The sequence below is a fragment of the Acanthochromis polyacanthus genome, chromosome 5, assembly GCF_021347895.1.
Source record: "Acanthochromis polyacanthus isolate Apoly-LR-REF ecotype Palm Island chromosome 5, KAUST_Apoly_ChrSc, whole genome shotgun sequence".
NCBI lineage: Eukaryota > Metazoa > Chordata > Actinopteri > Pomacentridae > Acanthochromis > Acanthochromis polyacanthus.
Window position 1 is genome coordinate 5,234,587 of NC_067117.1, and position 27,011 is coordinate 5,261,597.

A 27,011-nucleotide genomic window follows, 5' to 3' on the forward strand; every position below is an offset into this window, starting at 1 on the left:
TGTGTGTGTGTGTGTGTGTGTGTGTGTGCATTCCTGAGAGGAGCCTGAGTGGATCAAAGCTGCTCACACCCCAGGCAGTGTCCTCCTGAGGGAGCCGGCGGTCAGATCTGGGATCAGAGATCAGCGGCGTCTGTCCTCCCTCCTCCTGGCTCTATGTGGGGTCTGTCACAGCAAGTTAGCACTCAGCCAGAGGTGCTGATCAACAGTCAGATTAGGCTCTCCCATAATAATAGCTGCGACGACGACTGGAACGAAGGACGGGATTGTCCAAAGAAAGAGTAGCCAAGGAAGGAGGACTGTTGTTTTTTGTTTGTTTTTTCCCTTAAATTAAAGGACAATTAAGGTTTATTGCAACTTTTTGTACTTTTGGGAGGTGATAAACACAACTTGTAAACAAAACAAGGGGCTCTTTCTCCACAAAATGGATAAGAAGTAACATTTTGTAGGTAGCAGCAGTGCTTCTCATCCACCAAGGATCGCTGTGGAGTTATGTGACGACCACCGTATGTTTGTCTGTCTGTGAACATTACTCAAAAACGGACCAACGGATTTGGATGAAACTTTCAGGAAAGATCAGAAATCACACAAGGACCAATTGATGAGATTTTACCAGTGATGCTGCTTATAGTGTGGATCCACAGGTTTGATAAAGATTTCTGCACTGTTACCATGACAACAAGTGAGCGCTACATGAGCTGCCTGCTGACGATCACATGACTGTTATCCTAGTATAAATCCATCTGACTTATCAGAAATGATGCAAGGCACAAAAGAATCTACTTTTGTGAATGTTCTTAAAGAAACATTTTTAACATTTCTTTTTTTCCACTAAAAAATGTTCAAAGATTTCCCAAAAATGTTCCAAAATGTGGACATCAGAAGCTTCCCTGTGAAAACATATTTTTTTCCCCACATTTTCAAACTTTAAAACGGGTCAAATTTTACCTGCAGGACGACACGAGGGTTAAAGATATAAACAGAAACGGTGGCAAAAAGTACAAAAACCCTTTCGTGACCTTGAGAGCGTGGTGTGTCTGCGAGACTGTGAGAAACTCTGCTAGGGCTGGACCCGACTATCCCGAATATCCGAATATTCGTTCGCTACAGCGGTATTCGGATATTAATTTTGGTATCCGAATATATCACGTATCACGCTTCACTTCGTTGCATAAACACAAGACAAGATGCTGAAGACCTCCGCTGTTTGGGAATTCTTCAGTTTAACTGAAGACAAAACGAAGGCAAAATTTGGACCCGGGAGACCAGACGAACGGATCCGAATATTCGGGCCGTCTCCGCCACAACACCCCACCCCCCCACCCCGTCGTAAATTACGGGGCGGAACGAATATTCGGATATTAGTCTTTAATAGGGTCCGAATATTCGGAGGCCAGAAACCACTATTCGGGCCAGCCCTAAACTCTGCTGGTGCTTTGAAGAAGAAAACATTCAGGCGGACCGACAACTGGCACAAAAAAGTTAATACAAGCAAGAGGATGCATTACGAATCTGCCATATAAAACACTGCACCGGCGGTAAAGTCGCTCAGTCCAATTGCACTGGCCGTTGGCTGGGCGTGTGATGGTGTCGGGAGCATATGCAGGTCTGACTGAGTGCCAGGGCTCCGGTCGGCCCACCCGCCGTAGATGTGCTGCCAACTCTCGCTTGGCAGGCGCTTTGAAACCCTTCTTTACCTCCACAGCGGTCAACAGTGTCAACAGCTCCATCAGACCGCATGTATACGCAGAGCCTATGAATCAGCGTGACTGGAGCGTCTGTGTGTGCACGTGGCCTTTCTAATGACGTGTGATACGGTTTGTGTTTGTGTGTGTGTGTGTGTGCAGCTGCTGCGGGCGTTTCTTGATGCTAAATTTCTCTCCGTTTATAGTGTTGATTCACCCAAACCAACATAAAAAAATAATAATTTTCCTCTCATGCATCGCGGTTTCTGGACATGCAGGTAGTTTTGATTTTATGAAATATTTGTCTCAGAATGTTTTTCTTGTTTGCGGCGCTCACAGCATTAAAAAAAAATGATGCCGAAACCTTCAGAAGCATCGTCTCTTCCCAGAAACAGCGTTCCTGTTGCTCTCGACGCACCACAAACCTCACGGTGGACAGTTTTCATTGGGACTATTTCTTTGGAAGAACTTAATTCCGGAGAAAACTGCCCACAGTGAGGTCTGCGGATCTCCCAGAGTGACATCCGGTGATTTAGGCTCGTTTCAAACTCATGCTACACGTCAAAACTTTGTTCGCAACAGCAGAATTTCAGTTTAAATCACACAGCAAGAATTTCAGCAGCAGATATGTTCAGCATGTGACATCAAACTGTGTAGAATGAGATGCTTTTTCCAACCTTAAAGCTGTTTAGAGGGTAAATCAAAGAAATTAAAAAGAATATAAAGAAGATAATGTATAATGTGTGAAGACAGTGTGGTCATTGGAGAAAAGAAAAATGACGTATTGTCCGCACTTTTTTGTGTACGCTTTGTAATGTCCTTTTACTGCGACCTATTCTCCTGTGTTTTATTGTGTTCCACTGTTAGGTTTACTTTGTGTGCTTTTATTCTGACTTATTGTTTTATGTATCACTTTTATGTCTTTTTTTCCTAGGGACTGCGGATGTAAATTAGCATTGTTGCTCTAATCCGGCATATTTACATCCATTGCTGTCTAAATAGGCGTTCATTAACGTGCACTGTCCCTACCAAACACAGAAATAAATAACGAAATATTTATACAATTAAAGCAGGGGTAGGCAGTACGGGTTTGGCATCAGTGGGAAAAAAAATCAGTTCTAACCTTTTAACAAACTAGACTGAGCTAAAGTCCTCTGTTTACCCCATTGCTCTACAACGTCCTCCTCTCACCGAGGGCATTGTTTTTACACTGCCCATCTAGTGGAACGATCCTGTGATTGGCTGAAATCACCCATTGTGGACTAGATTTTGTAAAGCCAGAAAATGGAGCCAAGAGTACAAAAGTGGACCGTACATGTTAGCAGAAGTGAATGTTGACTATTTTTGCGTTTGAAGTGCATGCATATGCCAGAGCCTCTCTGGTGGGAGGAGCTTAGAACAGAGAGGAGAGTAAAAAACTGCATTATGTCCCTTATGCGACTTTGTTGTGCAAAAAAGTAAGGCTAGTATGCTACTCATTTAATGTGATATCACGGAATTGCGTGTATATAAATAGCACGCCACTCCTGGCACATTCTGCATGTCCTTTCTATGTTTTACGTGTGTCATTTTATGGTGTTAAAATTAAGACGCCTTTCCACGATGCCAGGCTGACTCAATAACAGTTAATACGAGTCACAAAGCACCACAAGTGAAATTCCGTCCAGCTTTGTGGAGGCAAGAACTTTACAGCAAACCAAGATCAGGTTCCTTCCTCTTACAAACTTAGGAAAGGTGCTCCGTGCGTTTATCCTCTCCAGAACGGACCGATGCAACGCACTTTATCCTGCGTGCCGAACACACAAACACCGCAGTCGGTGCAAAATGCTGCTGCCAAGAGAAGCAAGCACATTACACACACCCTCGCTGCCCTTCACTAATTACCTGAGTTTTAGTTTTAAGATTTTAATTGTTTTAAAAGCAATAATATATTGCCATAATAATATTGCCATCTGGAGGGATATCTCATAAATAAAGCTAAACTACTAACATGACAAGATGCTGATAGAGCAGGGGTGTCAAACATGTGGTCGGCGGGCCTAAAGCGGCCCTCCTGAGGCTCCAATCCGGCCCGCGGGACGATTTTGTCAAGTGCAGAAATTAAAGAGAAGACGTTAACGGCAAATTGTAAATGTAAAAAACTATAAATTTAAAACAATTCCTAGACCATGACAAGTTGTTTTGATCATAACGTAAATACTAGATTGCTCATTGTTCTTTTGTCGTTTTGTGTCTTTTTATAATATTTTGTCGTGTTTTTGTTGTTTTATTGTCTGACTTTTGTTGTTTGTCTCATGTTTTAGTTGTTTTGTTTCTTTTGCCATTTTTTGTCTCGTTTTGTCTTTTTTTTTGCCTACCTTGTGTCGTTTGTCTAATTTTTTGTCTCTTTGTAACTTTTTTTGTCTAGTTTTTTTGTGTCGTTTTTTGGCCATTTTGTATCTTGTTTTTGTCAGTTTGCCTCATTTTTGTAATATTTTGTCCTGTTTTTGTCGTTTTTTTGCCTGACATTTGTCGTTTGTCTCATGTTTTTGTCGTTTTCTTTCTCAATTTTGTCATTTCGTGTTTCTTTTTGTCCCACTTTTATTTTTTGTCTTACTTTTGTCATTTTGCGTTTTGTTTTATTCACTGCTGTGTGTCGCTTTGTGTCTTGTTTTTGTGTCATTTGTCCATTTTTTGGTCGCTTTGTAGCTTTTTTGTCTAATTTTTTGTCTCTTTTGTTTTGTTTCGTGTCGTTTGTCTCGTTTTTTGGCCATTTTGTGTCTTGTTTTTGTCAGTTTGTTTCATTTTTGTAATATTTTGTCCTGTTTTTGTCGTTTTTTTGTCTTTTGTTGTCTGAAATTTGTCTCATATTTTTGTCATTTTGTTTCTCATTTTTGTCATTTTGTATTTCTTTTTGTCCCGCTTGTGTTTTTTTGTCTTACTTTTGTCATTTTGCGTTTTGCCTCATTCACTGTTTTGTGTGTCGTTTTTGTCGCTTTGTTTTTGTGTCGTTTGTCCATTTTTTTGGTCGCTTTGGCAACTTTTTTGTCTAATTTTTTTTTTGTTTTCAGGTTGTTCGGAATGTTTTGTAAAAAGATAATTCCTTAAAAGTGAACATTTTTGGAATTTATCTTTTTGCACTAAAGCAAATAAAAAATTTGGAGTCGTCTTGATTTATGCTCCAATTTTACTGATCTGGCCCACTTGAGACCAAATTGGGCTGAATGTGGCCCCTGAACTAAAATGACATCCCTGCACTGGAGGTATAAAGTGATTCATTTTTTTTATTATTATTTTTTTACAAATTAAGCAAGAGAGCTGCTCCTTGCTGTGAGAGATATCTGCTTCCACCCTGTTAACGGGTCATATTTTATTTATCAGGGGTAGTGGATGCTAACTTAAATAATCCCTCTTTGCAGCTCATTTTGCGTTGCAGAAATACACAAACTGTGGTGATTTGTAGCAAGCATACTGCAGTATAGAGCGAGTATCACACGTCAGACACAGTGATTGCTGCTGCATTCAGATGGCTGCAGCGTTAACTCCTTTCCACTGGCCTTTTGCACCTTGCTCTGAAAGCTCTGAAAGCATGAGCTTCACTGGAGGAAGTCTGAAGCCTCCTCCTCCTCTTCCTCTTCCATAAACACACAGAAACTTTGCCTATCTCTGCCCTCCCTCCATCTCTCTCTCCCTGCTCCCTCCTCTCTCAGCTCAAAACTATAAGAGCCAGACAGGAGTGCACACACACACACAAAGTCCTCCTGCTCGTACGAACACACAGCCTCGCTGCACATGCATCGAGTGGAACAGATCCACAGAGCTGCACAGTAGTGGGGCAGCGGCGTGTGTTTGAGAAAGGGGGAGTGGAGTGAAAGAAAGAGAGAGAGAGAGAGCATTTACTCTCCCTCCCGTCAGCTTAAGGAGGAGAAGTTGCATGAACGAGTGCTCTCAACTGAGGACTTTCTTATCGGACCATGGAAGCCAAGAAGTGGAGGTAGAAGCAGAAGAGAGAGAAAAAAAAAGCTTCCTGCTGGCCAAACTGGACATCCGAGGGTTTTAACCGGACACTTCATGTTCGAGCTCTTGTCATGGTGGCTTTCTACGCGGTCATCTCTTGTTGACAGGAGCCCCTCTGTGTTTTGGATTTCCCACGGATCAAAGTTTGTTTTCTGAGCGCGTGAATGAAGTGTGCGGAAGCGGGAAGCATGTCAAACAGACATTTCAGTCACCTGTTGAGGGGAGTCTGGCTGCTGTGGCTCTGGCAAGGTGAGTCTGACTTCTGTCCGGCGGATTAGTGCAGATTCGGCCTCACCGAATCTGAATCGAGTCTAATTTTGATTGCGGCGCTGAAGACACGTGTCGTTTTAAAGCATCTGGTTGTGTAAACTTGCACGGACCCAAATATGCTGATCAAATTTTCCGTTTTAAATGAAAATAATTCACACTAGTGCAAATTTTGCTTTTAAAGTCTCATCCTAAAAGATTGTAGAAGATTTTCACCTGTCTTCCAGAGTTTTTCCACTGAGAAAACAATCAGATAAACGCTCTCTCATGTGAGAAATCAGCTTGGGAATTCAGCTTAGAGACATAAAGGAAGGGATTACAGCGGACAAACTCATAATTACAAGGAAGTCATTATGTGATTTGTCACAATTCAAATGAAGGTTCAACGTGTGGATCGCCACTTTGAAAAACAAAAACACCACCTGAGCTGACGTTAGCCTTATGAATAGCCGGTCTGTGCTCCCTCTTTCCTCCTGTCTGTCTTCAAAGAGTCAGTCGGATCTGTGGTCACTGGAGGAGTCTTAAAAAAAGGGGCTCTGGCTGGTGCCTTTAAACAATGGTTCCCTAGGAGCAGGGAAGCGTGGCCCTGGAACTAATGTTGCCATTATGTTAATGGTTAGAATAACAGGAGACAGCTATTACTGACCAACCTCGGGCTGCTGATGCTCCAGCCGCCTCCATCCGTGGTGGAAACGTAGCATTTTGGCCATCGGGGCTGGTTAGGGTGACGGTCGGCAGGAGACGGGCAGGAGGAGGCATCTGTCCGGTTCTAATCACCGCTCGGTGCCAGCTGTCCCCTCCCCTCCCTCCATCCCTTGCAGCTCCAGTGCTAGACTGGCATCTGTGAACTCTTTTCTTCTTCTTCACCACTCAAGTTGAGCAGAGGAGACAGGCGAGGTTGAGTCACTGGCTCTGAACAGACAGTTCAAACAGTGCAGGAAGCCGATGGGAGACTAATTTACGAGGCCGCCGAAATCAAAAGTGGAATCGTTTGGACCAGAAAGCAAGTGTCCAGATGAATTCTGACAGGTGCACTGTAATTTCTGTGCAGAGAAAGCCTCCTGTTTTTTACTGCATGATTGAGTGCAAAAAATTAATCCTCCTGTTGTCCTCATTTACGGGCACCAAAAAATATTGTTTTCTTGTCTGAAAAAAATCCAAAATTTTGAAAAAAAATTCCCCAAATTTCTCAAAATTTGCAAAACCTTCAGGAAGAAAATTCCAATAATTCCTTTAAAAAAATATTTTAAAAAACCCCTCAAATTTGGCAAGAAAATTCTTGTAAGTATTTTAAAAAAATATCAAAAATCTTCAAAAAAAATTCTAAAAATATCTAAAGTGGCTACATATATATCGGTAAAACTTCTAATATTTTCTTTAAGAACAATCGCAAAAAATCGACCAAAATCCAGCGAATTTCGCTGGATTTTGGTCGATTTTTTTTGCGGAAGTTCTTAAGAAAAATTTTTAACATTTCTTTTTTCTCACCAAAAAATATTCAAAGATTTCCCAAAAATGTTGAAAATGTGGACATCAGAAGTTTCACTGTGAAAATATGTTTTTTCTCCCACATTTTCAAACTTTAAACCGGGTCAGTTTTGACCTACAGGACGACACGAGGGTTAATTCATGTTCCTCCCACTCCTTCACTTGTCTCAAAAAGATCAAAGTGACTAAATATTTGGAAACATCCGGCGGATCCTTGGACAGAATCATTTCTTCAATAAGGGCCTGAGTAAACTGAACTGGATGAGAATACTTTGTCCAAACCTTGATCATTTTTACTTAAGTGAAACACTGGATGCAGCATTGTTCTGGTTCCAACTTTAAGTATGTGAAACAGCCGCCGCCCGGATCCCCAGAACCCTGTCCAAACCGAGCAGCTGAATTAAGGTGAAAACGATATAATCTCAGCTCCAAAACATCAACGGACCATCAACTTCCCTTGTCCACTATCTGCATCTCAGCTGCCTGGGCTGTCCACCAAGAAGAGACGCCACAACGACTGTCAGGTGCTGCTGCAGTTAAGCTTCCCCTCTATGGTCTGATAGCTCAGAAAGCGGCGTTTTACCCTCAGTGAAGGTTGAACCACAGCAGAAATGGCTGAGAAAACAGCGGCGTAAGTGGACGTGTTGGCTTGAGGAGGCAGCTGTTTTATTTAGCAGGACAATGTGTGTGTGTGTGTTTTGTTGCTTTGTGAACAGGAGCCAGAGCTCGCGAACCGCAGTGGAGCTGGCAGCAGCGTCCGCTGGGCGAAACCCCGTCGATCCCCTGTCTAAATAAACGAGGCCGCTGGATTAAGCAGCTTACATTGTGATGAAAAGACAACAGCAGTCGTCCTTGCGCTGCCCCGGGGACAGAGGGGTGCTCCTGGTCTGCAGGGCCGCAAAAAGATGCTGGGTTAAAGCCCAAATAAGGAAGGCTGGGGGGGGGGACTCGGGGTTAGAATAACACGGCGGACCCCGTGTTCTTTGAGAAACCTCTAAATCAGCCTGACCTTCGCCTGACTTTGTTGACAAGGGTGGAGCGAAGGCGGAGGGAAGACGGATACTGCTGCTTGGCTCAACAAAGTTTGCTTTGCGTGTTCGCCTCTAGTAACGCACAACGCGAGGATTACGGTTACAGTCTTAACCCTCGTGTCGTCCTGCGGGTCACAATTGACCCGTTTTAAAGTTTGAAAATGTAGGAAAAAATCTATTTTTTCAGAGAAACGTCTGATGTCCACATTTTCAACATTTTTGGGAATTTTTTAAACATTTTTTTTGTGGAAAAAAAGAAATGTTAACAGTGTTTCTTTAAGAACATTCACAAAAAAAAATCAACCAAAATCCAGCGAATTTTGCTGGATTTTGGTTGATTTTTTTTGTGAATGTTCTTAAAGAAAATATCAGAGGTTTAACTGATATATATGGAATCACTTTAGATATTTTTAGGATTTTTTTGGAAGATTTTTACTCCTTTTTAAAAAATATTTACAAGAATTTTCTTGCCACATTTGCAGGATTTTTTTAAATAAAACTTTTAAGGGAAATTTAAGGAATTATTAAAATTTTCTTCCTGAAGGTTTTGCAAATTTTCAGAAATTTGGGGAATTTTTTTGCTGAATGTTTGGATTTTTTTTTCAGACGAGGAAACAATATTTTTGGACGACAGGAGGGTTAAATCTCGATGCCTCAACAGTTTGGGTGTCGCCTGTGTATATCGTGATGATGCGTGGCATGTAAACAGAGGAAAGTGTGTTTGCATTTGCTTTAAAAAAGGAAATATTGTTTTTTGTTGCACTGTTTTGTTGACGTTTAATCAAAAAGTCTGCAATGTTGTGCATGAATCATAGCAGGATTGCAAAAACTTATTATCACCAAAATCTGTTTTGTGTTTAGTGTCGACCACAACCGTTTTGGACAAAAGATTTCACAATTTTTCTCTCACACTTGCTGACATTTGTCTCTGTCAGGCCAAAATCACACCGTGTGGAGAAGCCTTTACGAGGAGTTTGTGTCCGCTTGGTGCAGGAGTGACAGGCGTGGTAGGAGGGTTAACGTCTACCAAAAGAGAAGAACTGTGCCTCCTAGTAACTGAAAAGTTGTCTTATGTGTAAGTAGTGTTTCTGAGCTAAAGCAGAGGCTCCAGTAGTTTTAGGTCGGCCTTTAGCTGGGACTCCTCTCAGGTGCTGTTGATGGGGTGTGGATGATTCGAAAGCCAACAGAATTGATCGCTTTTGCTGTTAAATAGCGAGTAAAGTGATCGGTGAATTCTCCATTTTTTGAGTGCTTTACTAACACTGGTTCCTGACATTTAACCATGCTGGACTAAGACAGAAAACTGGTCATGAACTGGTTCACAATCACAAGAGAAAACAGCTTTCAAAGATCAAAAGTAGTTCTGCAAATTAAACGAGAGCGCTGCTGGCTGCACCGACAAAATGGAGCCGCATTAATGAACAAAAAAACATGGTTCCCTGCTGTTAGGGGTATCCTGTTAGACAGCTAGTTGGTCATATTTCATGAGGGAATATGGATAATACTGTCAAAAGAAAGCCAATGTTTTTTATTTAAATTATGCAACTTTTGAACTAACTTCAGAAACGATCACTGCTTGCTGCTCATTTTGCACGATTTACAGACCTGAGCAGTGCGACGATGGGTAGCGAGCGTAAACTGCAGCCAAAACCAGTCGTGAATTATTGACTAACAACACTTATCCAAAATCTGGAGGACGACTCGGCAACTCAGAGGGCCTGAAAAAGCAGCTGTGAACGCTGAATAATGTGCAGCAGTCGCCTAAATATGCGGAATAAAATGGGATCTCTGGGCTCCCGTAGCATGTAATATTTCTGCACACATGCACCTCACTAATCTTGTCATTCCGGAGGCAAGAAGACGCCTCACCCCTTCCTCCCGCCTCCGCCTCCCCTCCTGATCCTCCTGCCCAACTTCCTTCACCTCATCAACCACTGACAGACACGCAGAAAAGAGAGGGAGAGGGGAAAAGAGAAACAAAGACAGCTAAAAAGAAAAGAAGAAGGGAGGAATCTGAAATCCATCCAGGAGAAATGAGGCGTAAACATCATGGCTTTTTCATCAGGGGAGGGGAGGGGAGAGGTAATCAGGGGGAGGAGAAGGGCCAGGAGGGCATGGGCACTTCAGGGACAGTTGGGAGGGGGTTTGTGCAGCAGCAACGAGGCAGGGAGAGATGAGAAAGTGACTTTACAAGACACCGAGGGCAGCCGCACTGAAAGAAAAACAACAGGGAACACATGAGGAAGCAGTTAAGATGCTGGAAAACGGAGGGATTGGTCGCCATCGTGTCAGAGCACCTACATCTTCTTTCACCTTAGCAGCCTTCAGCTTGGCAGGTTCAGCGACTTTCTGTTGAAGCCTCGGCCATGAAGCAGACAAAGGCGTCTCTAATGAACGAAGCATGCGGTCGACTTCAACGTCAAGCCCCTGAATCAAAAGTACCCGGATCTGGATGTTGTTTTTACAGGAAGCACATGAAGCCGCATGCTGACTGAGGCTGCGTGGATGAGACGTGAGAGAGGAGGCCGACGTTCTGCCAGACCGTAATCACAAATGCAAACAAACAAACAGAGGGCAGCCTGGAGGTCTGTTATAAATGGTATCCCTTCTGCACGGCGCTGTACATCAATGTGTGCAGTGTGTGTGTGTGTGGAAACTGGATGAATATAGGAGCTCAAAGACATGTAGATTACTTTGGCCGGCCATCAGTCGGATGAAGCGAAGGCCGGTGGCAGCCAGTGTTGGTGGTGATGACAGACGGACTGTCCAGACCACACACAGCTGGCAGGCTGCTGCACTGACCCCTGGTGGCAGAGCTGAGACACTACATGAGGACAGCTGGGGGACGACTGTCGTCTCTGCACTGCAAAAACTCGACATCTCACCAAGTCTGTTTGTCTTAATTTTAGTCAAATTCTCTCATCCCACTCGATTTAAGATAAATTCACTTAACAAGTGACATTTCAGCAAGATGGAGGGACTTGTTCTTAAATATCTTGTTAAGTCAGACAATCTTGAAATTATCTTGTTTTGAGTTGAATTTTACAAGAAAAATCTAAATAAGTTTAACCCTCGTGTCATCCTGTGGGTCAAACTGACCCGTTTTAAAGTTTGAAAATGTGGAGAAAAAAAATATATTTTCACAGAGAAACTTATGATGTCCACATTTTCAACATTTTTGGTGGAAAAAAAGAAATGTTAAAAATGTTTAAGAACATTCACTTAAAAATCAACCAAAATCCAGCAAAATTCACTGGATTTTGGTTCTTTCTTAGAAACATTTTTTGTATAAAAAATCCCCCAAATTTGACAAGAAAATTCTTGTATATATTTATTTATTTTTTTTAAAAAGGAATAAAAATCTTCCAAAATGTTATGGTCATGCTCCTGCAAAACTGTTACCTTCCACCATAGCACAAAAAAAATCCTAAAATATCTAAAATGATTCCATATATATCAGTTAAACCTCTGATAAATCAACCAAAATCCAGCAAAATTCACCGGAGTTTGGTTGATTTTTTGTGTGAATGTTCTTAGAAACATTTTTAACTTTTCTTTTTTTCCACCAAAAAATGTTCAAAAATTTCCAAATTATGTTGAAAATGTGGACATCAGATAGCCTAGCCGCGCTAGACAACCCACGGCAACGAATTTAATTCTCTGCCAGGGTGGGTCTAGTTACCCTCCATAAGGCTCGAGGCTGGATTCTCCTAAAACTGGCCGGACCAATCACCATGAAGTGTAGAGTCAGAAGGCGGGCGTAACTAAGTGACGACAGAGGTGCGACGATTCTGACAGAAACAACCGGCGCACAATAAACAGTTATCTTTCGACTCGGCTTTGGCCACAGCCCTTAAAGATTTGAAGCTAAAATTCAACTTGAAAGATAAACAAAGGACGGCACTGAAGTGTTTCATTGAGAAGAAAGACGTATTTGGACTTATGCCGACGGGATATGGCAAATCCTTAATATACCAGTTGGCTCCGCTGGTTGGGAAGCTAATGGGACTTAGCCACAATCCGCCGGAGCTCTAGGAACTACGTCAGCCTATTCGTTGCGTTGATTGATTGTATACCTACCCAATTGCTGCAGAGGGATTTGATAGACAACCTTTTAGCCCGCCTCCCTCCCGGTCAGAAACATGGGGCTAGCATGGCTAGGCTAGACATCGGATGTTTCTCCGAGAAAAATTTTTTTTTTCACATTTTCAAACTTTTAAACGGGTCAATTTGACCCGCAGGACGACATGAGGGTTAAATATTTCTACGCAGAAAGTCCTACATATGTTCATCTACAGCTGAATGTAGTAGGCTATAAGCTTTACAGTTTTATTTTTACTCTTTTCTCTTTCTTGCTACATTTGTCCCCCAATAAGCAGTGATTAAATAATTGCTGCAGGTCCTTTTTTAACTAAATGTTAATCATAAATAACTGTTTATTGATTATAAGGTCGCATTAAACCCGCATTTGGTGTGACCGTCAGGAAAAAATCCCACAAATGTCATTGTGTTACTGTTCTGTAATGAGCTACACTGATGTTCAAAGAAAGTGCATCACCCTGGAATATTAGATTTAAAACTGTGTTTCATGATGATATGTTACACTAATGACAACCATCGCAAATAAAGATATAAACAAGATTCATTTATCAAAGATCCTCTGGTGAAAATCAAGTTTTTACTTCAACATTTCCATTTGTTGTTTCACTACAAACCCACAGATTCAGGGCTTTTCCTCAGAAACTGATCCTGTCAGTTTGCAGGGAGGCGCTTTCTGGATCGTTATTCTTCTTCAGAATTGGTCAGCGTTATTATTCCTGAAGCGTGCCGAGCGCCGTAGGTGGACAAAGCTCAGGATTTCTGGACTGTTCAGAACTTCCCGCTGTGTTTGGACACCGCTGATGGAAAGCATTTACGAATCAAAGCACTTCCCAAGTTTGGCAACGACTCCTTCAATTACAGCTCTTTTATTCCTAAATTATAAAGGTGCTGACGATGGCCTTCATTTGCTTTGAGCACCATTTGTTTCCTTGGCGAGCATGCAGTCGGCACGTTTGAAGTGCACACGGACTGCACGGTCACAAATTTTGGGCTGCACATGGACGTCCATAGAGGCAGACAAAAAGATCCATAGAGCGTGAATGGGCCTTTATGTTTGAGCATGCTCGAGCTGCTATTACACTGTAAACTGTAACACGTTGTTTCAACTTAAAATTATGAGTGAAAAGGCTGCCTTAAAATTTTGAGCCAAGTCAACAAACTTATTTTGTTATCTTGATTAAATATCTCTTGTTGTATCAACACTTTGTGTGAGTTTAGTTAATTTGGAATTGTAAATTTATTGAACTCTTTCGGGTAGTTGTTTGAACTTGCAAATCCATTTTAGGTCAATTAAAATAGTTAGTTGTGTGAACTTTTGTTTTTGAATTGAATCAACTGTTAAGGGTAGTTATTTGAACTTGTAAATCCATTTTAGGTCAATTAAAATAGTTAGTTGTGTGAACTTTTGTATTTGAATTGAGTCAACTGTTTACAGTAGTTATTTGAACTTGTAAATGTAATTCAGGTTAATGAAACAGGTCTGTTCACATGATTTAAGTAAATAAATGTACTATACTTAAATATTCATGTCAATGTAACTGAAGTGGTATGTTGTGTTGCGTTTGTCTCAGTACATTCAAATTTGTACATTGACAACTCCATTTCTATTTGTTAAACTACAATACCTTTGTCAAGATGTCAAAAAAATGACCTAATCATTCCAAATTGGGTTGAGCAAAACCCAATTAAAAAGATCAACCAAAACTGATTTTAGTAGGAGGAATGAATAGATCTGCATATTTAAAACGGAAGGAACTGTTTTTGTGGATTTTTTATTTTTTTTAAAGTGCAACTTTAATATACAGAAATTAGATTATAGTGGTTTAACCCTCACGTTGTCCTGCAGGTCAAAATTAACCTATTAAAAAGTTTGAAAATGTGGAAAAAAAATACATATTCTCCACGGTGAAACTTCTGATGTCCACATTTTTTACAGTTTTGGGAAATCTTTGAATATTTTTTGGTGGAAAAAAGAAAAGTTAAAAATGTTTCTTAAGCACATTCACAGAAAAATATCTATTGAAATATTAGAAGTTTTACTGATACATATGTAATCACTTTAGATTTTTTTAGGATTTTTTTGGAAGATTTTACTCATCGTTTGAAAATATTTACAAGAATTTTCTTGCCACATTTGCGGGATTTTTTAAAAATAAAACTTTTAAGGGAAACTTAAGGAATTATTGGAATTTTCTTCCTGAAGGTTTTGCAAATTTTCAGAAATTGGGGGAATTTTTGGCTGAATTTTTTGGATTTTTTTCAGAAAAGAAAACATTATTTTTGGCGCAAATAAATGAAGACAACAAGCAGGGTTAATCAGTCACCGACAGGAGACTTGAAGACTGTTAATATTTCAAAATGAGCATTTGCAATGTTTTGTTTATTTTTGGTAAACACAAACTTCTTATCAGAAGCTCTCCAGGTGCTTCAATTTGTCATTTCAAACGGACAACAATATAAAAAATTCACCAGACGTAATCTCGACTCACGCAAGAAATGACTGCAACGTTTGCAGAGAAACAGCTGATGCAATATTACATTATCGCCTTCACATGTCAGTCTTATCTGATGCAATCTGTAAGAAATAATACACTCAGGTTACTCACATGACAGCTACAATCTAAGGAGTGATGATCTTCCCTTGAGTACCAGTGGATCATGTCTGACACCTTCAGTGCAGCAAAAAGCACCTTTTTTTCCCAAGGATTTTTTAAAACCGTTATTGTACATATACAACCTCGAGCTCTCAGTCTCACAGCTAGTTTTATTGGTAGAAATACATTAAAATCTGCTTTAGAAAGATGCACTGTGACGGCGAGGTGCACGCTGCAGCACAGGGACATTTTAGGGCCCACTGTGGAAAAATAAATCAACGGGAACCATTGCGGGGTAAAACTAATGATATCTGACTGCCTGTGGAGGAAGTGAATCAACTCAAAGAGCCTCCCATCTCCTCCAAATTGAGACGGGGGTTGGATATTATCATGTGTATTACAGCATCACCTCACTTGTGGTTGGAATAGGCTCTTTTGTAGAAGAATACTTTTAAAAAAAAAAAAAAAAAACCACGATGAGCAATTTTGTTTTACTAAGCTTTGCTTTTATGAGCACTCTTTTAGTAAACGCAACCATATGCCCAACTGGAAGGAGATCCAAGAGAGGGAAAGCAGCTGAATGACAAGTGACCTCAAGAAACACTCTATAGAAATGCTTTGGCAATAACAGAGACTCAAATAATGGCAACCCGAAGGACTCCACGTCACACACTGCACCGTGACTTTCGCCGCTGCGTTGTGAATGTGTGTGAGTAACCCACTTAGGCAACATGTTGCATGCAGCTACAAAGGCTGGGTAACACAAAACAGGCCCATTGGATGACTCGCAAGACGCGGTGGAAATTAATTAATCCTGATTAGTATTTCTGCTCCGAGTTCTCCCAAAGGAGCCCAGCTGCGTCCGACCGCGCGGGTTCCCTCGCCAGCTGCAGCGACATGGAGCATAAACAAACACATCGCTGCAAGGAGGGAAATTGCAAACATGTTTCAGTGCTTGTGACGGTAAAAAAAGTAGGCATTTTCTTCAACAAACTGACGGAAAGAGGAGTAATCTGCTTCGAGGTCCGTGACTGTGGAGTTCAAACAGCCCAACATGTGCGTGTGTGTGTGTGTGTGTGTGTGTGTGCGCGTCAGGTGGAAGGACACTAAGAAATGACTGAGCTGCACACATGTCTGCGGTTGTGGTCGGCATGTGGGGGTCATTCCAAGAGCGGAGGGAACAAAAAATATCCTCCATCTGACATTAACAAGGTTAATAAATGCCGGTCAGTCGCCCTTCCATCTTGGAGGCTTTCACAGAAAAATCAACATCGCAGCTTTCCACTCAAACGCTTCCATTTTCCTCCAGCTTCTTCTGCTCGGCCAGAAGAGAACAAACCGATCCGCGAGTCCCAACAGTTGACGTTTCCACGGCTAACTTCCAGCGCAACTGGAGGCTCGACAGGTGATGTTCTCCCCATGTGCATCTAAAGTCAGATGAGAGAAAAGTGGACCGAGGTTACACCCATAAAGCTGTTTACCACAGATGGCCGGGGGAAAGATGAGAAAGTGAGAGAAAGAACGTGAGATCTGTGGGGATAAAAGGCAGGAAAGGGGAATAACAGGCAAGGTAAAAGGAAATACAGGAAGAAAAAAAAACCAAGCTGGATACACTGAAGGCAAATGTTTGACATTTTTGGAAAAATGCTGATATTTAGTTGAGATTTATCCCAGTTCTGTTCACAGTTTGCAGTAGCTTCCTCCCAACGCTTTTAACCCTCCTGTTGTCCTCACCCAAAAATATCATCTCCTTGTCTGGAAAAAAAAAAAAAAATCAGCAGAAAAATTCCCCAAATTTCTGAAAATTTGCAAAACCTTCAGGAAGAAAATTCCAGTAATTCCTTAAAAGTTTAATTTTTAAAAGATCCCCCAAATTTGGCAAGAAAATTCTTGTACATATTTTGAAAAAATTAGTAAAAATCTCTCCAGAAAAATCCTAAAAATATCTAAAGTGATTCCATGTGTATCAGTAAAACTTGTAATATTTTCTTTGAGAACATTCACATAAAAATCAACCAAAATCCAGCGAAATTCGCTGGATTTTGGTTGATTTTTATGTGAATGTTCTCAAGAAACTTTTTTAACATTTCTTTTATTCCATGAAAAAATTTTCAAAAATTCCCCAAAAATGTTGAAAATGTGGACATCAGAAGTTTCACTGTGAAAATGCATATTTTTTTCCACATTTTCAAACTTTTAAACGGGTCATTTTGACCTGCAGGACGACACGAGGGTCAAAGCTCATTCTTTAGCAGGTTAGATAGAATCAGTTTGAACAATACAAAACTGCAGACTAAAATGGCAATTTCCTATAAGGACTGAGGTAAAAGCGAGTCGATGAGCGCAAAACAAAAACAGGAGACGGAGGCGGCCTGTGAGAACTCATCCCCCTTTGCTTTTTGACATTTGGGAAGGCGAAGCCGAAGCCAAAACGTTGCAGCCGTGAGGGTGCAATCAGAAAATCGTCTCGCCTTCTTTGTCTCAGCTGAAACCGGAGCGCAGAGCTCAGCCTCGTTGTGTCGACAGCACACACTTCTCCGCTCAACAAAGAGCGGACTGAGCAGAAAACGCGGTCATGATTAATGACAGACAGGCTGCAGATGTGCAAATGTCAGATCAATAAATGTTACAGAGTGAATAATGCTTTCATTTGGACTAACTGTCAGTGTTTGGGAGAACTCAAGCTAAGAGCATTCATCATCATAAGTGGGTTTTTTTATATATCATATTATCAACAGATGTGTTCGACTCTGCTGCTGTCAGTGACCCGCAGTTTGCTTTATCTCAGCGATGCAAATGCTCTTATACAAAGTGCACGTACTCATGCACAATCCCCTCCGCTCGCACCGCCTGCCTCTGAGCAAACCCAACAAGGCCTGTGTGCTGCAGCTGCAGGCTGATTGCACCGACAAGCCAAAACCGTGTGCACCGATTCCAACATCCTGATTAACAGCCATGTATGGTTTCTATAGCGCCCACTCGTTGCTCATTACATGGAAAATTTAACAAAATTACAGCTCCGACACAGCTTGTAGTCAATCATTCTTAGATAGAACTGGAAGAAGATGCAGATGTTTTCATCATGTCTCATCTCCTACATCCACCCAAATTCACCTCTTTGACGTGGAAAGGAGCTGCTGCGTTTGTCTGATTGGATAACTGCGGCTGTTCACTCACTGTGCTTTTCTTTGCAGCTGTGTCTGTGGTGGGAACAGGGAGTAAACTCTGGGAGGTGCCCACAGGTCCCTTCACCTCCAACCTCAGTGAGAGCCTGCAGTGGGAGCCACGCTGTCAGCATCAGCGCCTGCAGGACAGCGTGAGGATCACAGCGGACGTTCCCCCGAGACTGGACGGCACTTGGGTGTCAACGAGGTACATTTTCAGATACTAGTAGCTGTAGCAATGCACAGATGTTACAGCTACGTGCTAGGTGTCAAGGAGGCTAAACACAAAGATTTATTCATGTTCATGTTGTTGTCAGGATTCCTCTAACAGCTACATCCTCTGTAGATCAGGGGGGTTTGTATAAATAGTTTAGGATTTAAGACTGATCTAAATCACAGAAATAAAGACAAGGCACCTGACTTTTTGTGAGACTTAGTAGACCTGAAAAAGACCTGAAGTCAGATTTACAAGTGCTGGTAATATTCCCAAGAAAACTTATCTTGGACAGCAGCCCCTCTTTAACATTCACAGCTGCTACAATCAATATTTACTGTATTCGTGGTGATGAATCCTCAGAGAATCATCATTTGACTCTGCAGCTCAATGGATCATTGTTTGGGGTTTTGGCCTAAACCCTTTACTATGTTGGTTCACCGCTGTAGGACTGCACACTACCTGCTCAGCACCACGCTGCAGACAGACAGTCAGTGGCAGCCTCGTGAATTCACTTAATAGCTAAAAAGACACATATATCTTTAGTGGTAGAGTGGATATTAATTTGCCATATGTCCAGGAACACAAAATTATCTCCTGGATGTGTAGATAACTTTTTAAGGTGACAATGAGGGGATGTTTACCAGTGCCTACGAAGTCTTGAAACTTAACTTGAATTTGTCCATGAGGACTTCACTTTAGACTTGCTTTGACAGATTTTAGACGTCCAAATTTCTGAGAGACAAAAGATTGAAAGAACAGCTCCATCAGACGTAACCCTCGTGTTGTCCTGTTTCGAAGTTTGAGAATGTGGGGAAAAAAAAATTCACAGTGAAACTTCAGATGTCCACATTTTCAACATTTTTGGGAAATCTCTGAACATTTTTTGGTGAAGAAAAAAAAAGAAATGTTACAAGATTTTCTTGAGAACATTCACATAAAAATATCAACCAAAATCCAGCGAAAATATTAGAAGTTTTACTGGAATCCCTTTGGATATTTTTAGGATTTTTTTGGAAGATTTTTACTCATTTTTTGGATATATTTGCAAGAATTTTCTTGCCAAATTTTGGGGGATTTTTTAAAAAGTAATTTTTTCAGGGAAACTTGTACAGAATTATTGTAATTTTCTTCCTGAAGGTTTTGCAAATTTTTTAAAATTTAGAGACTTTTTTGCAGAATTTTTACATTTTTTCAGACACGGAAACTATATTTTTTGGTGCCCACAAATGAAGACATCAGGAGGGTTAAGATGCATTCCTTGCACTTTTGTTCTATATTAAAAGTTAAACTGATTATATGTAATCACTTTAGATATTTTTAGGATTTTCTTTGAAGATTTTTACTCATTTTTTGAAAATATTTACAAGAATGTCCTTGCCAAATTTGGGGGATTTTTTGTAATAAAACTTTTAAGAGAAATTTTAAGGAATTATTGGAATTTTCTTCCTGAAGGTTTTGCAAATTTTCAGAAATTCGGGGAATTTTTTTTTGCTGAATTGTTTTTGAGACAGCTATATTTTTTGGTGCCCATAAATGAGGACAGCAGGAGGGTTAAGGACTCTCAACAGAAAAACACTCATCTCAACTCTTCCGATCTTTTCTCAATCTGTGTTCAGATGTGAAGTTCGACCCGGTCCAGAGTTCCTCACCCGCTCCTACACCTTCCATCCCAGCCGTCACTTCCAGGCCCTGCAGCACTACTACACTGACAGCGGCTGCGAGGACCCGGCCTACTCCCTGATCATCAGGGGGAGGATTCGACTGCGCCAGGCCTCCTGGATCACCCGCGGGGGCACTGAAGCCGAACACCACCTCAGCAAGGTGGGCATTGTGGTCCACAGCCTGGCGGCCAAACAGAGGCTGGCCTCCAGGCTTCCTCCGACCTGCGTGGGTCTGCGCCTGGGTGGAGTGGTGCCGGGGAAGATGCAGGAGCTGTACAACACCCGGGCAGGGAGGGGATGTCTGGCAGCACTGGGCTTCTCCATGATGGAGATGGATCTGGTAAGGGTGGAGACGCAGCACCACAACCATGGAGGGAAGGTCCAGGAGCTGTTCTTGGGGGACATCCACACTGACTGGACCCAGAGAACTCAGTACAGACCCACTGGGTACCAGCAGCCCCTGCAGAACGCTATGGTGAGACGCCGCAGTGTATCGTCATGTACCAGAACAAGTTGTACTGAAAAAAACCCGAATTGATCTATTAGGGGTTGTATCGTTGAGACATCTGAGTGCCTTCTTCAAGGGAACTGAAACTGTTAAATGGAAAATGTTCCAGTTTTCCTCTCAGTTCTGCATTTTACCTCCACTTATGGGAATGCAAAGAGGCACAAAAGACAGTATTACACTATACATGGTACAATACATATGATTGCCACAGTAAACAACCATTTTTGGTTAGTTATAATAGTTTTAATCTTTTTTGTCCCTGCTATACATCAACCATCAAATAACCAGCCAGGTAATATAAAAAGCAAACAAAAAAATCTGTTTCATTTATGTAATTAATATTTATTCACATACAGAATCCCGAATAGCAGACTCTGCCTTTGTTCATCACATCTGTATTTTAAGACTAAATAAAGAATTGCGTGGAATGAAAATTGAAAACAAAATGGACCTCATTTGCACGAGCATTAAGTCCCATTCAACAGATTTCTTCTTCTACTCTGACAAACAATCCAGTTTCAACTCTGAGTGGTACAATACCAAATCTCAACTGGGAATCATACAAATTAGATGTATACAGAATACTTCGTCAAACATTTTTTTTCAGCCTAAATGTGCTTGGTTTGGATTTAGTCCACAGCACATCTGTGTTTTCTGGACAAAGTTCTTCTAATAAACCAATTCTATTCAGAATCAGGTCATAGTTATTATTGAAAAACTGCACAATTTCCTGTTGAAGCAAAGCTCTCTAAATCAGAAGTGATATGTGGGTTTGACTTTTTGTCAGTCAGCTGAGAATGATTTATTAACAGTTGTGTAATTAGATCAGTTGCTGAAGTCATTTACATCTGACACAGCGCTGTGGATCGGTCTGACTGTGCATGACTAATCCAAAAATGAGCAAAATTGCAATGGATTGTCCTATGATTTGACACTCAGAGTGGTCATTCCAGTAATTAGACATACACACGTGGACAAAATTGTTGGTACCCCTCAGTTAAAGAAGGAAAAACCCACAATTCTCACTGAAATCACTTGAAACTCACAAAAGTAACAATAAATAAAAATTTATTGAAAATTAAATAATCAAAATCAGCCATCACTTTTGAATTGTTGATTAACATAATTATTTTAAAAAACAAACTGATGAAATAGGGCTGGACAAAAATGATGGTACCCATAACTTAATATTTTGTTGCACAACCTTTTGAGGCAATCACTGCAATTCAACGATTTCTGTATTTGTCAATGAGCGTTCTGCAGCTGTCAACAGGTATTTTGGCCCACTCCTCATGAGCAAACCGCTCCAGTTGTCTCAGGTTTGATGGGTGTCTTCTCCAAATGGCATGTTTCAGCTCCTTCCACATATGTTCAATGGGATTCAGATCTGGGCTCATAGAAGGCCACTTTAGAATAGTCCAACGCTTTTCTCTCAGCCATTCTTGGGTGTTTTTGGCTGTGTGTTTTGGATGGTTGTCCTATTGGAAGACCCATGACCTGCGACTGAGACCAAGCTTTCTGACACTAGGCAGCACATTTCTCTCCAGAATGCCTTGATAGTCTTCAGATTTCATCGCACCTTGCACACTTTCAAGACACCCTGTGCCAGATGCAGCAAAGCAGCCCCAAAACATTACTGAGCCTCCTCCATGTTTCACCGTAGGGACAGTGTTCTTTTCTTCGTATGCTTGGTTTTTGAGTCTATGAACATAGAGTTGATGTGCCTTACCAAAAAGCTCCAGTTTGGTCTCATCTGTCCAAAGGACATTCTCCCAGAAGCTTTGTGGCTTGTCAACATGCATTTTTGCAAATTCCAGTCTGGCTTTTTTATGAGTTTTTTTCAGCAGTGGTGTCCTCCTTGGTCGTCTCCCATGAAGTCCACTTTGGCTCAAACAACGACGAATGGTGCGATCTGACACTGATGTACCTTGGCCTTGGAGTTCACCTTTAATTTCTTTGGAGGTTGCTCTGGGCTCTTTGGATACAATTCCAACGATCCGTCTCTTCAATTTGTCATCAATTTTCCTCTTGCGGCCACATCCAGGGAGGTTGGCTACTGTCCCGTGGGTCTTGAACTTCTGAATAATATGAGCCACTGTTGTCACAGGAACTTCAAGCTGTTTAGAGATGGTCTTATAGCCTTTACCTTTAAGATGTTTGTCTATAATTTTTTTTCGGATGTCCTGGGACAATTCTCTCCTTCGCTTTCTGTTGTCCATGTTCAGTGTGGTACACACCTTTTCACCAAACAGCAGGGTGACTACTTGTCTCCCTTTAAATAGGCAGACTGACTGATTATGAGTTTGGAAACACCTGTGATGTCAATTAAATGACACACCTGAGTTAATCATGTCACTCTGGTCAAATAGTTTTCAATCTTTTACAGAGGTACCATCATTTTTGTCCAGGCCTGTTTCATTAGTTTGTTTTTTTAAATAATTATGTTAATCAACAATTCAAAAGTAATGGCTGTTTTTGATTATTTACTTTTCAATAAATTTTTATTTATTGTTACTTTTGTGAGTTTCAAGTGATTTCAGTGAGAATTGTGGGTTTTTCCTTCTTTAACTGAGGGTACCAACAATTTTGTCCACGTGTGTATTGTTAAGCCTTAATACATTTTAAACAGTTTGTTAGTTTAAACACAAGACACTTGAGCTCCAAAGAAGAAAGATGCTCACTCAACTAGACGAGGCCCCAGTAGAGGGCAGAACCACGTCCATGCATGATACTCTGTATCAATTGTGATCATCCTACGTATATCCCTTCCTACTTGATCTGCTGACCACAACTGAGCAGGGGACCTTAGACTGATCTTCAGTGCCAAGTTTGATTATCCTGACTTCAGCACTTCCAGAGATATCTGACCGGACATACACACATACATACTTACCCAGCCAGCCAGCCAGATACCGAAGCAAATGCAGTAACCCCGCTGACGTACGTCAGGCGTGGTTAATGAAGGGCCTAGGATCCCTGACCCATCACTATACACATCAGTGAGCAGTGATTCCTAACACATCTCTGGGGGGTCATCAGGTGGAAACCTCCCTTCAACTGTGTTTCGCTTTTTCGCTTACTTAGTCCCACAACACGTCCAGGAGGCTAGGTGGCGAACTCTGGCATCTCAGATTCACCCCTCTAGTGCCAGTTCACACTGCTCCTACCCAATTCAAACAGTTTAGGAGATGCTCCAGATAGCGACCAGTGCCAATGCTAATAGTTAGCTAGTGTAAGATGCTGAATAAATAGTGCCAACTGCTAAAAAGTGACAAAGAAAATATACATATAGACTCTCCAAAGCTGCTGGTGCTACCTATATATGCTAATGCTAGCTGCAAGACTACTACAATGTCCAAAGCAAACTTACCACTGATGACAAGGAAACTATACAAACCAGCTCACCAAACTTGCTACTGCTACATGCTAATGCTAACCCGTTAACTGCTAAAACGCTTCACACTACTTCAACCAAGCTCACCACAGACAGAGACTATATAAGCAGACTTCATCTAAGATGCAAGTACCAATTGCTAACTGCTAATTGCTAATGCTATCCAAAAAGAAAAGGAAAAGACGCAGTTACTACCTTACAACAAAGTAGTTTCTGCTATACAATTTTATCTGTCACATAATTGTCATGAACAGGGACAATTATCCTTAGAGACCAAATTTTTTTTTTTGGCCCAGGCTGCACACAAGTTTATTTCTGCTGTACAGTTCAGGCATTTTAACATGGAGGTCAAAGGAGATTTATTCACTTTTATAGCCGGCCCCAAGTGGCCATTTAAGGAATTACAGTTCGTAGCACTTCTGCTTTGGCTTCAGGGGCTACTGCTTGATTTCACTCACCTCTCTGGTGAAAGTTGTATGCAAGATATATCCAATGGAATTCAAAAGTCCCTCAATTATATATTGACCCAATTGTTAGTGGCAACCCTAAAACACCTCTCTTCTTCCCCTTTTTTTCAGCATCACATCCACCCCTGCCCCGTGTGTGCGTTGGTGTACCGCTCCTCAGAGCAGCGCCCCCCAGTGTTGCCCCACAGGCCTGCAGCTCCTCTGGCTCTGGACGGCCGCTGGGTCAGCCGGGGCTGCGAAACCCGTCCCACTGTCCTCTTCCTCACCCGAGACTTCACCTTCGCTCCCGATCAACACGCCTGGGAGGGGCTCTACCGTCACTACTCTGACCCCGCCTGCTCTCAGCCCACTTTCTCCCTCAGAGCTTCAGGCCACTACGCTCAGGGAAACCCGTCCGTCAAACTCTCAGGCGCCTCCGAGTTCGTCTTCAAGGTGACCCAGGTGAGAGTCACGGCCATGGACGAGCCCACGGCCAAGCTGCTGAACGGCACGAGGCGAGGAAAGTGTGGTCGAGCAGGAGGCTGGGAGGTGGGAGTGGAGCAGGACTTGACCCCCACAGACGGGTGCACCGTGCTGGGCATCAAGCTGCCACATAAGGAGTACGAGCTCTTCAAGACAGAGCTGGACCACAGGAAACACCCACTGCTGTTCGTCGGCGAGAGACCGACGGACGGGTCCAGTCCTGACCGACCAACGAAGCGGCCCACTTCCTTTCAGGCTCCCATGATGCTTTGCAGTGGGGGTGGCACGCAGCCGTCCCGCTCGGGTTTTAACAGCAGACAAGTACAGCTAGCAACCAGTGGGACGGTGAGGCTGGCCCAGCTGGCGCTCCTGGTGTTTGGATCTGCCCTCTGCAGCTGGCTCTGTGTTTATTAGAGACATTGTTCACAAGTCAGACCTGTTCCACAGCTGAAATCGGTGACGGACGTTATTTCCTGGCAGCTGTCTTTCACTCTCCTTCCATACGATCATGACCACATGTGAGACGGTCAAAAAAAATGACGAGACATTCAGGAGGGCTGAACACTTTCATATGTCTGGCTTTCAGATGCTGCCTGTAGGGTCACTTTAATGACTCATTTCAGCTTGTTTTATACCTAAAGCTAATTTGTATATATATATTAAAAAAGCAGCATACAAGTGCCATCATTTCAACATGTAGAAATATATTCTTTTAAACATTTGTATTCTGATTGAACAGATGATCCCTTTATCATATTATCAAACAAGTGCCATTATCCCAAAGAAAGATGAGAGTGTTGAAATGTGGAGCAGCTGATTTCAACATTAAAACGTAAGCCATGGACATTTCGATGGACTTTTCAGCAAGATGCAGTATAACTAATGCACTTTGTACAGAACAAATTTTATCACCATACTGGAGAGAAATGAAGCCACAAATTAGAAAATGTTTAAACAGCTGCATTGATTATAGGTCTAATGCCACTGTGTTGCGAAATGTCGTCTTATCTCTATGCTCTTTTTCAGCTTGTGCATTAGTCTGCTCTTCTATCAGCAGTCCGTCTAAACAAACCAAATAATATTTATTTTAACCATTTATACTGTGCTTTTTCATAAAAAGAAGATATTTGTCTCGTTAGTTTTGTCAGTTAAGATTTTCTATGCCTATTAAAGTGGCTTTTTAATAACAGCGTGGGTTTAAGTGATCTTTAAAACAACAGTATCTATGGTCATGCTAATGAGGTTGCATCATGGATACAATAATAGAGAGCTGAATGCAGCATTGCCTCTCCGACTTGCTCATTTTCTCCAGCGACCAAAAAAATAATTCCTCCACAGGCCGTTATTAAAAATTAGGTGTATGTAAAACGTCTATGTTTTGGTGGGATGCCAGCTGTACATGTGTGTGTAGTTTCGATTAGCCCGCTACATTTCCAGGTACGATTCTACCTGGAAATGTTGAACCCTCCTGTTGTCCTCATTTACGGGCATCAAAAAATATTGTTTCCTTGTCTGAAAAAAATCCCCCCAAAAAAATCAGCAAAAAGAAATTCCCCAAATTTCTGAAAATTTGAAAAAAATTCAGGAAGAAAATTCTGATAATTCCTTTTAAGTTCGATTTGAAAAAAGACTCCAAATTTGGCAAGAAAATTCTTATAAATATTTTCAAAAATGAGTACAAATCTTCCAAACAAAATCCTAAAAATATCTAAAGCGATTCCATTTATATCAGTAAAACTTCTAATATTTTCTGTAAGAACGTTCACATAAAAATCTACCAAAATGGATTTTTTTTGTGAATGTTCTTAAGAAACATTTGTAGCATGTATTTTTTTTCCCACCAAAAAATGTTCAAAAATTTCCCAAAAATGTTGAAAATGTGGACATCAGAAGTTTCACTGTGAAAATATTTTTTTCCCCACATTTTCAAACTTTTAAACAGGTCATTTTGACCCTCAGAACAACATGAGGGCAAATGG

At 41.4% G+C, this 27,011-nt stretch overlaps 1 protein-coding gene across 1 annotated transcript; it reads left to right on the top strand.

Moving 5' to 3' along the window:
* The first annotated feature begins 5,319 nt into the window (after positions 1–5,319).
* Positions 5,320–26,221, top strand: apcdd1l (adenomatosis polyposis coli down-regulated 1-like). The gene is made up of 4 exons (XM_022205411.2): positions 5,320–5,927; positions 18,354–18,531; positions 20,157–20,676; positions 24,682–26,221. The coding sequence occupies exons 1-4, from the start codon at positions 5,843–5,845 to the stop codon at positions 25,444–25,446; spliced, it is 1,548 nt and encodes a 515-aa protein (XP_022061103.1). The 5' UTR covers positions 5,320–5,842; the 3' UTR covers positions 25,447–26,221.
* Positions 26,222–27,011: the final 790 nt, after the last annotated feature.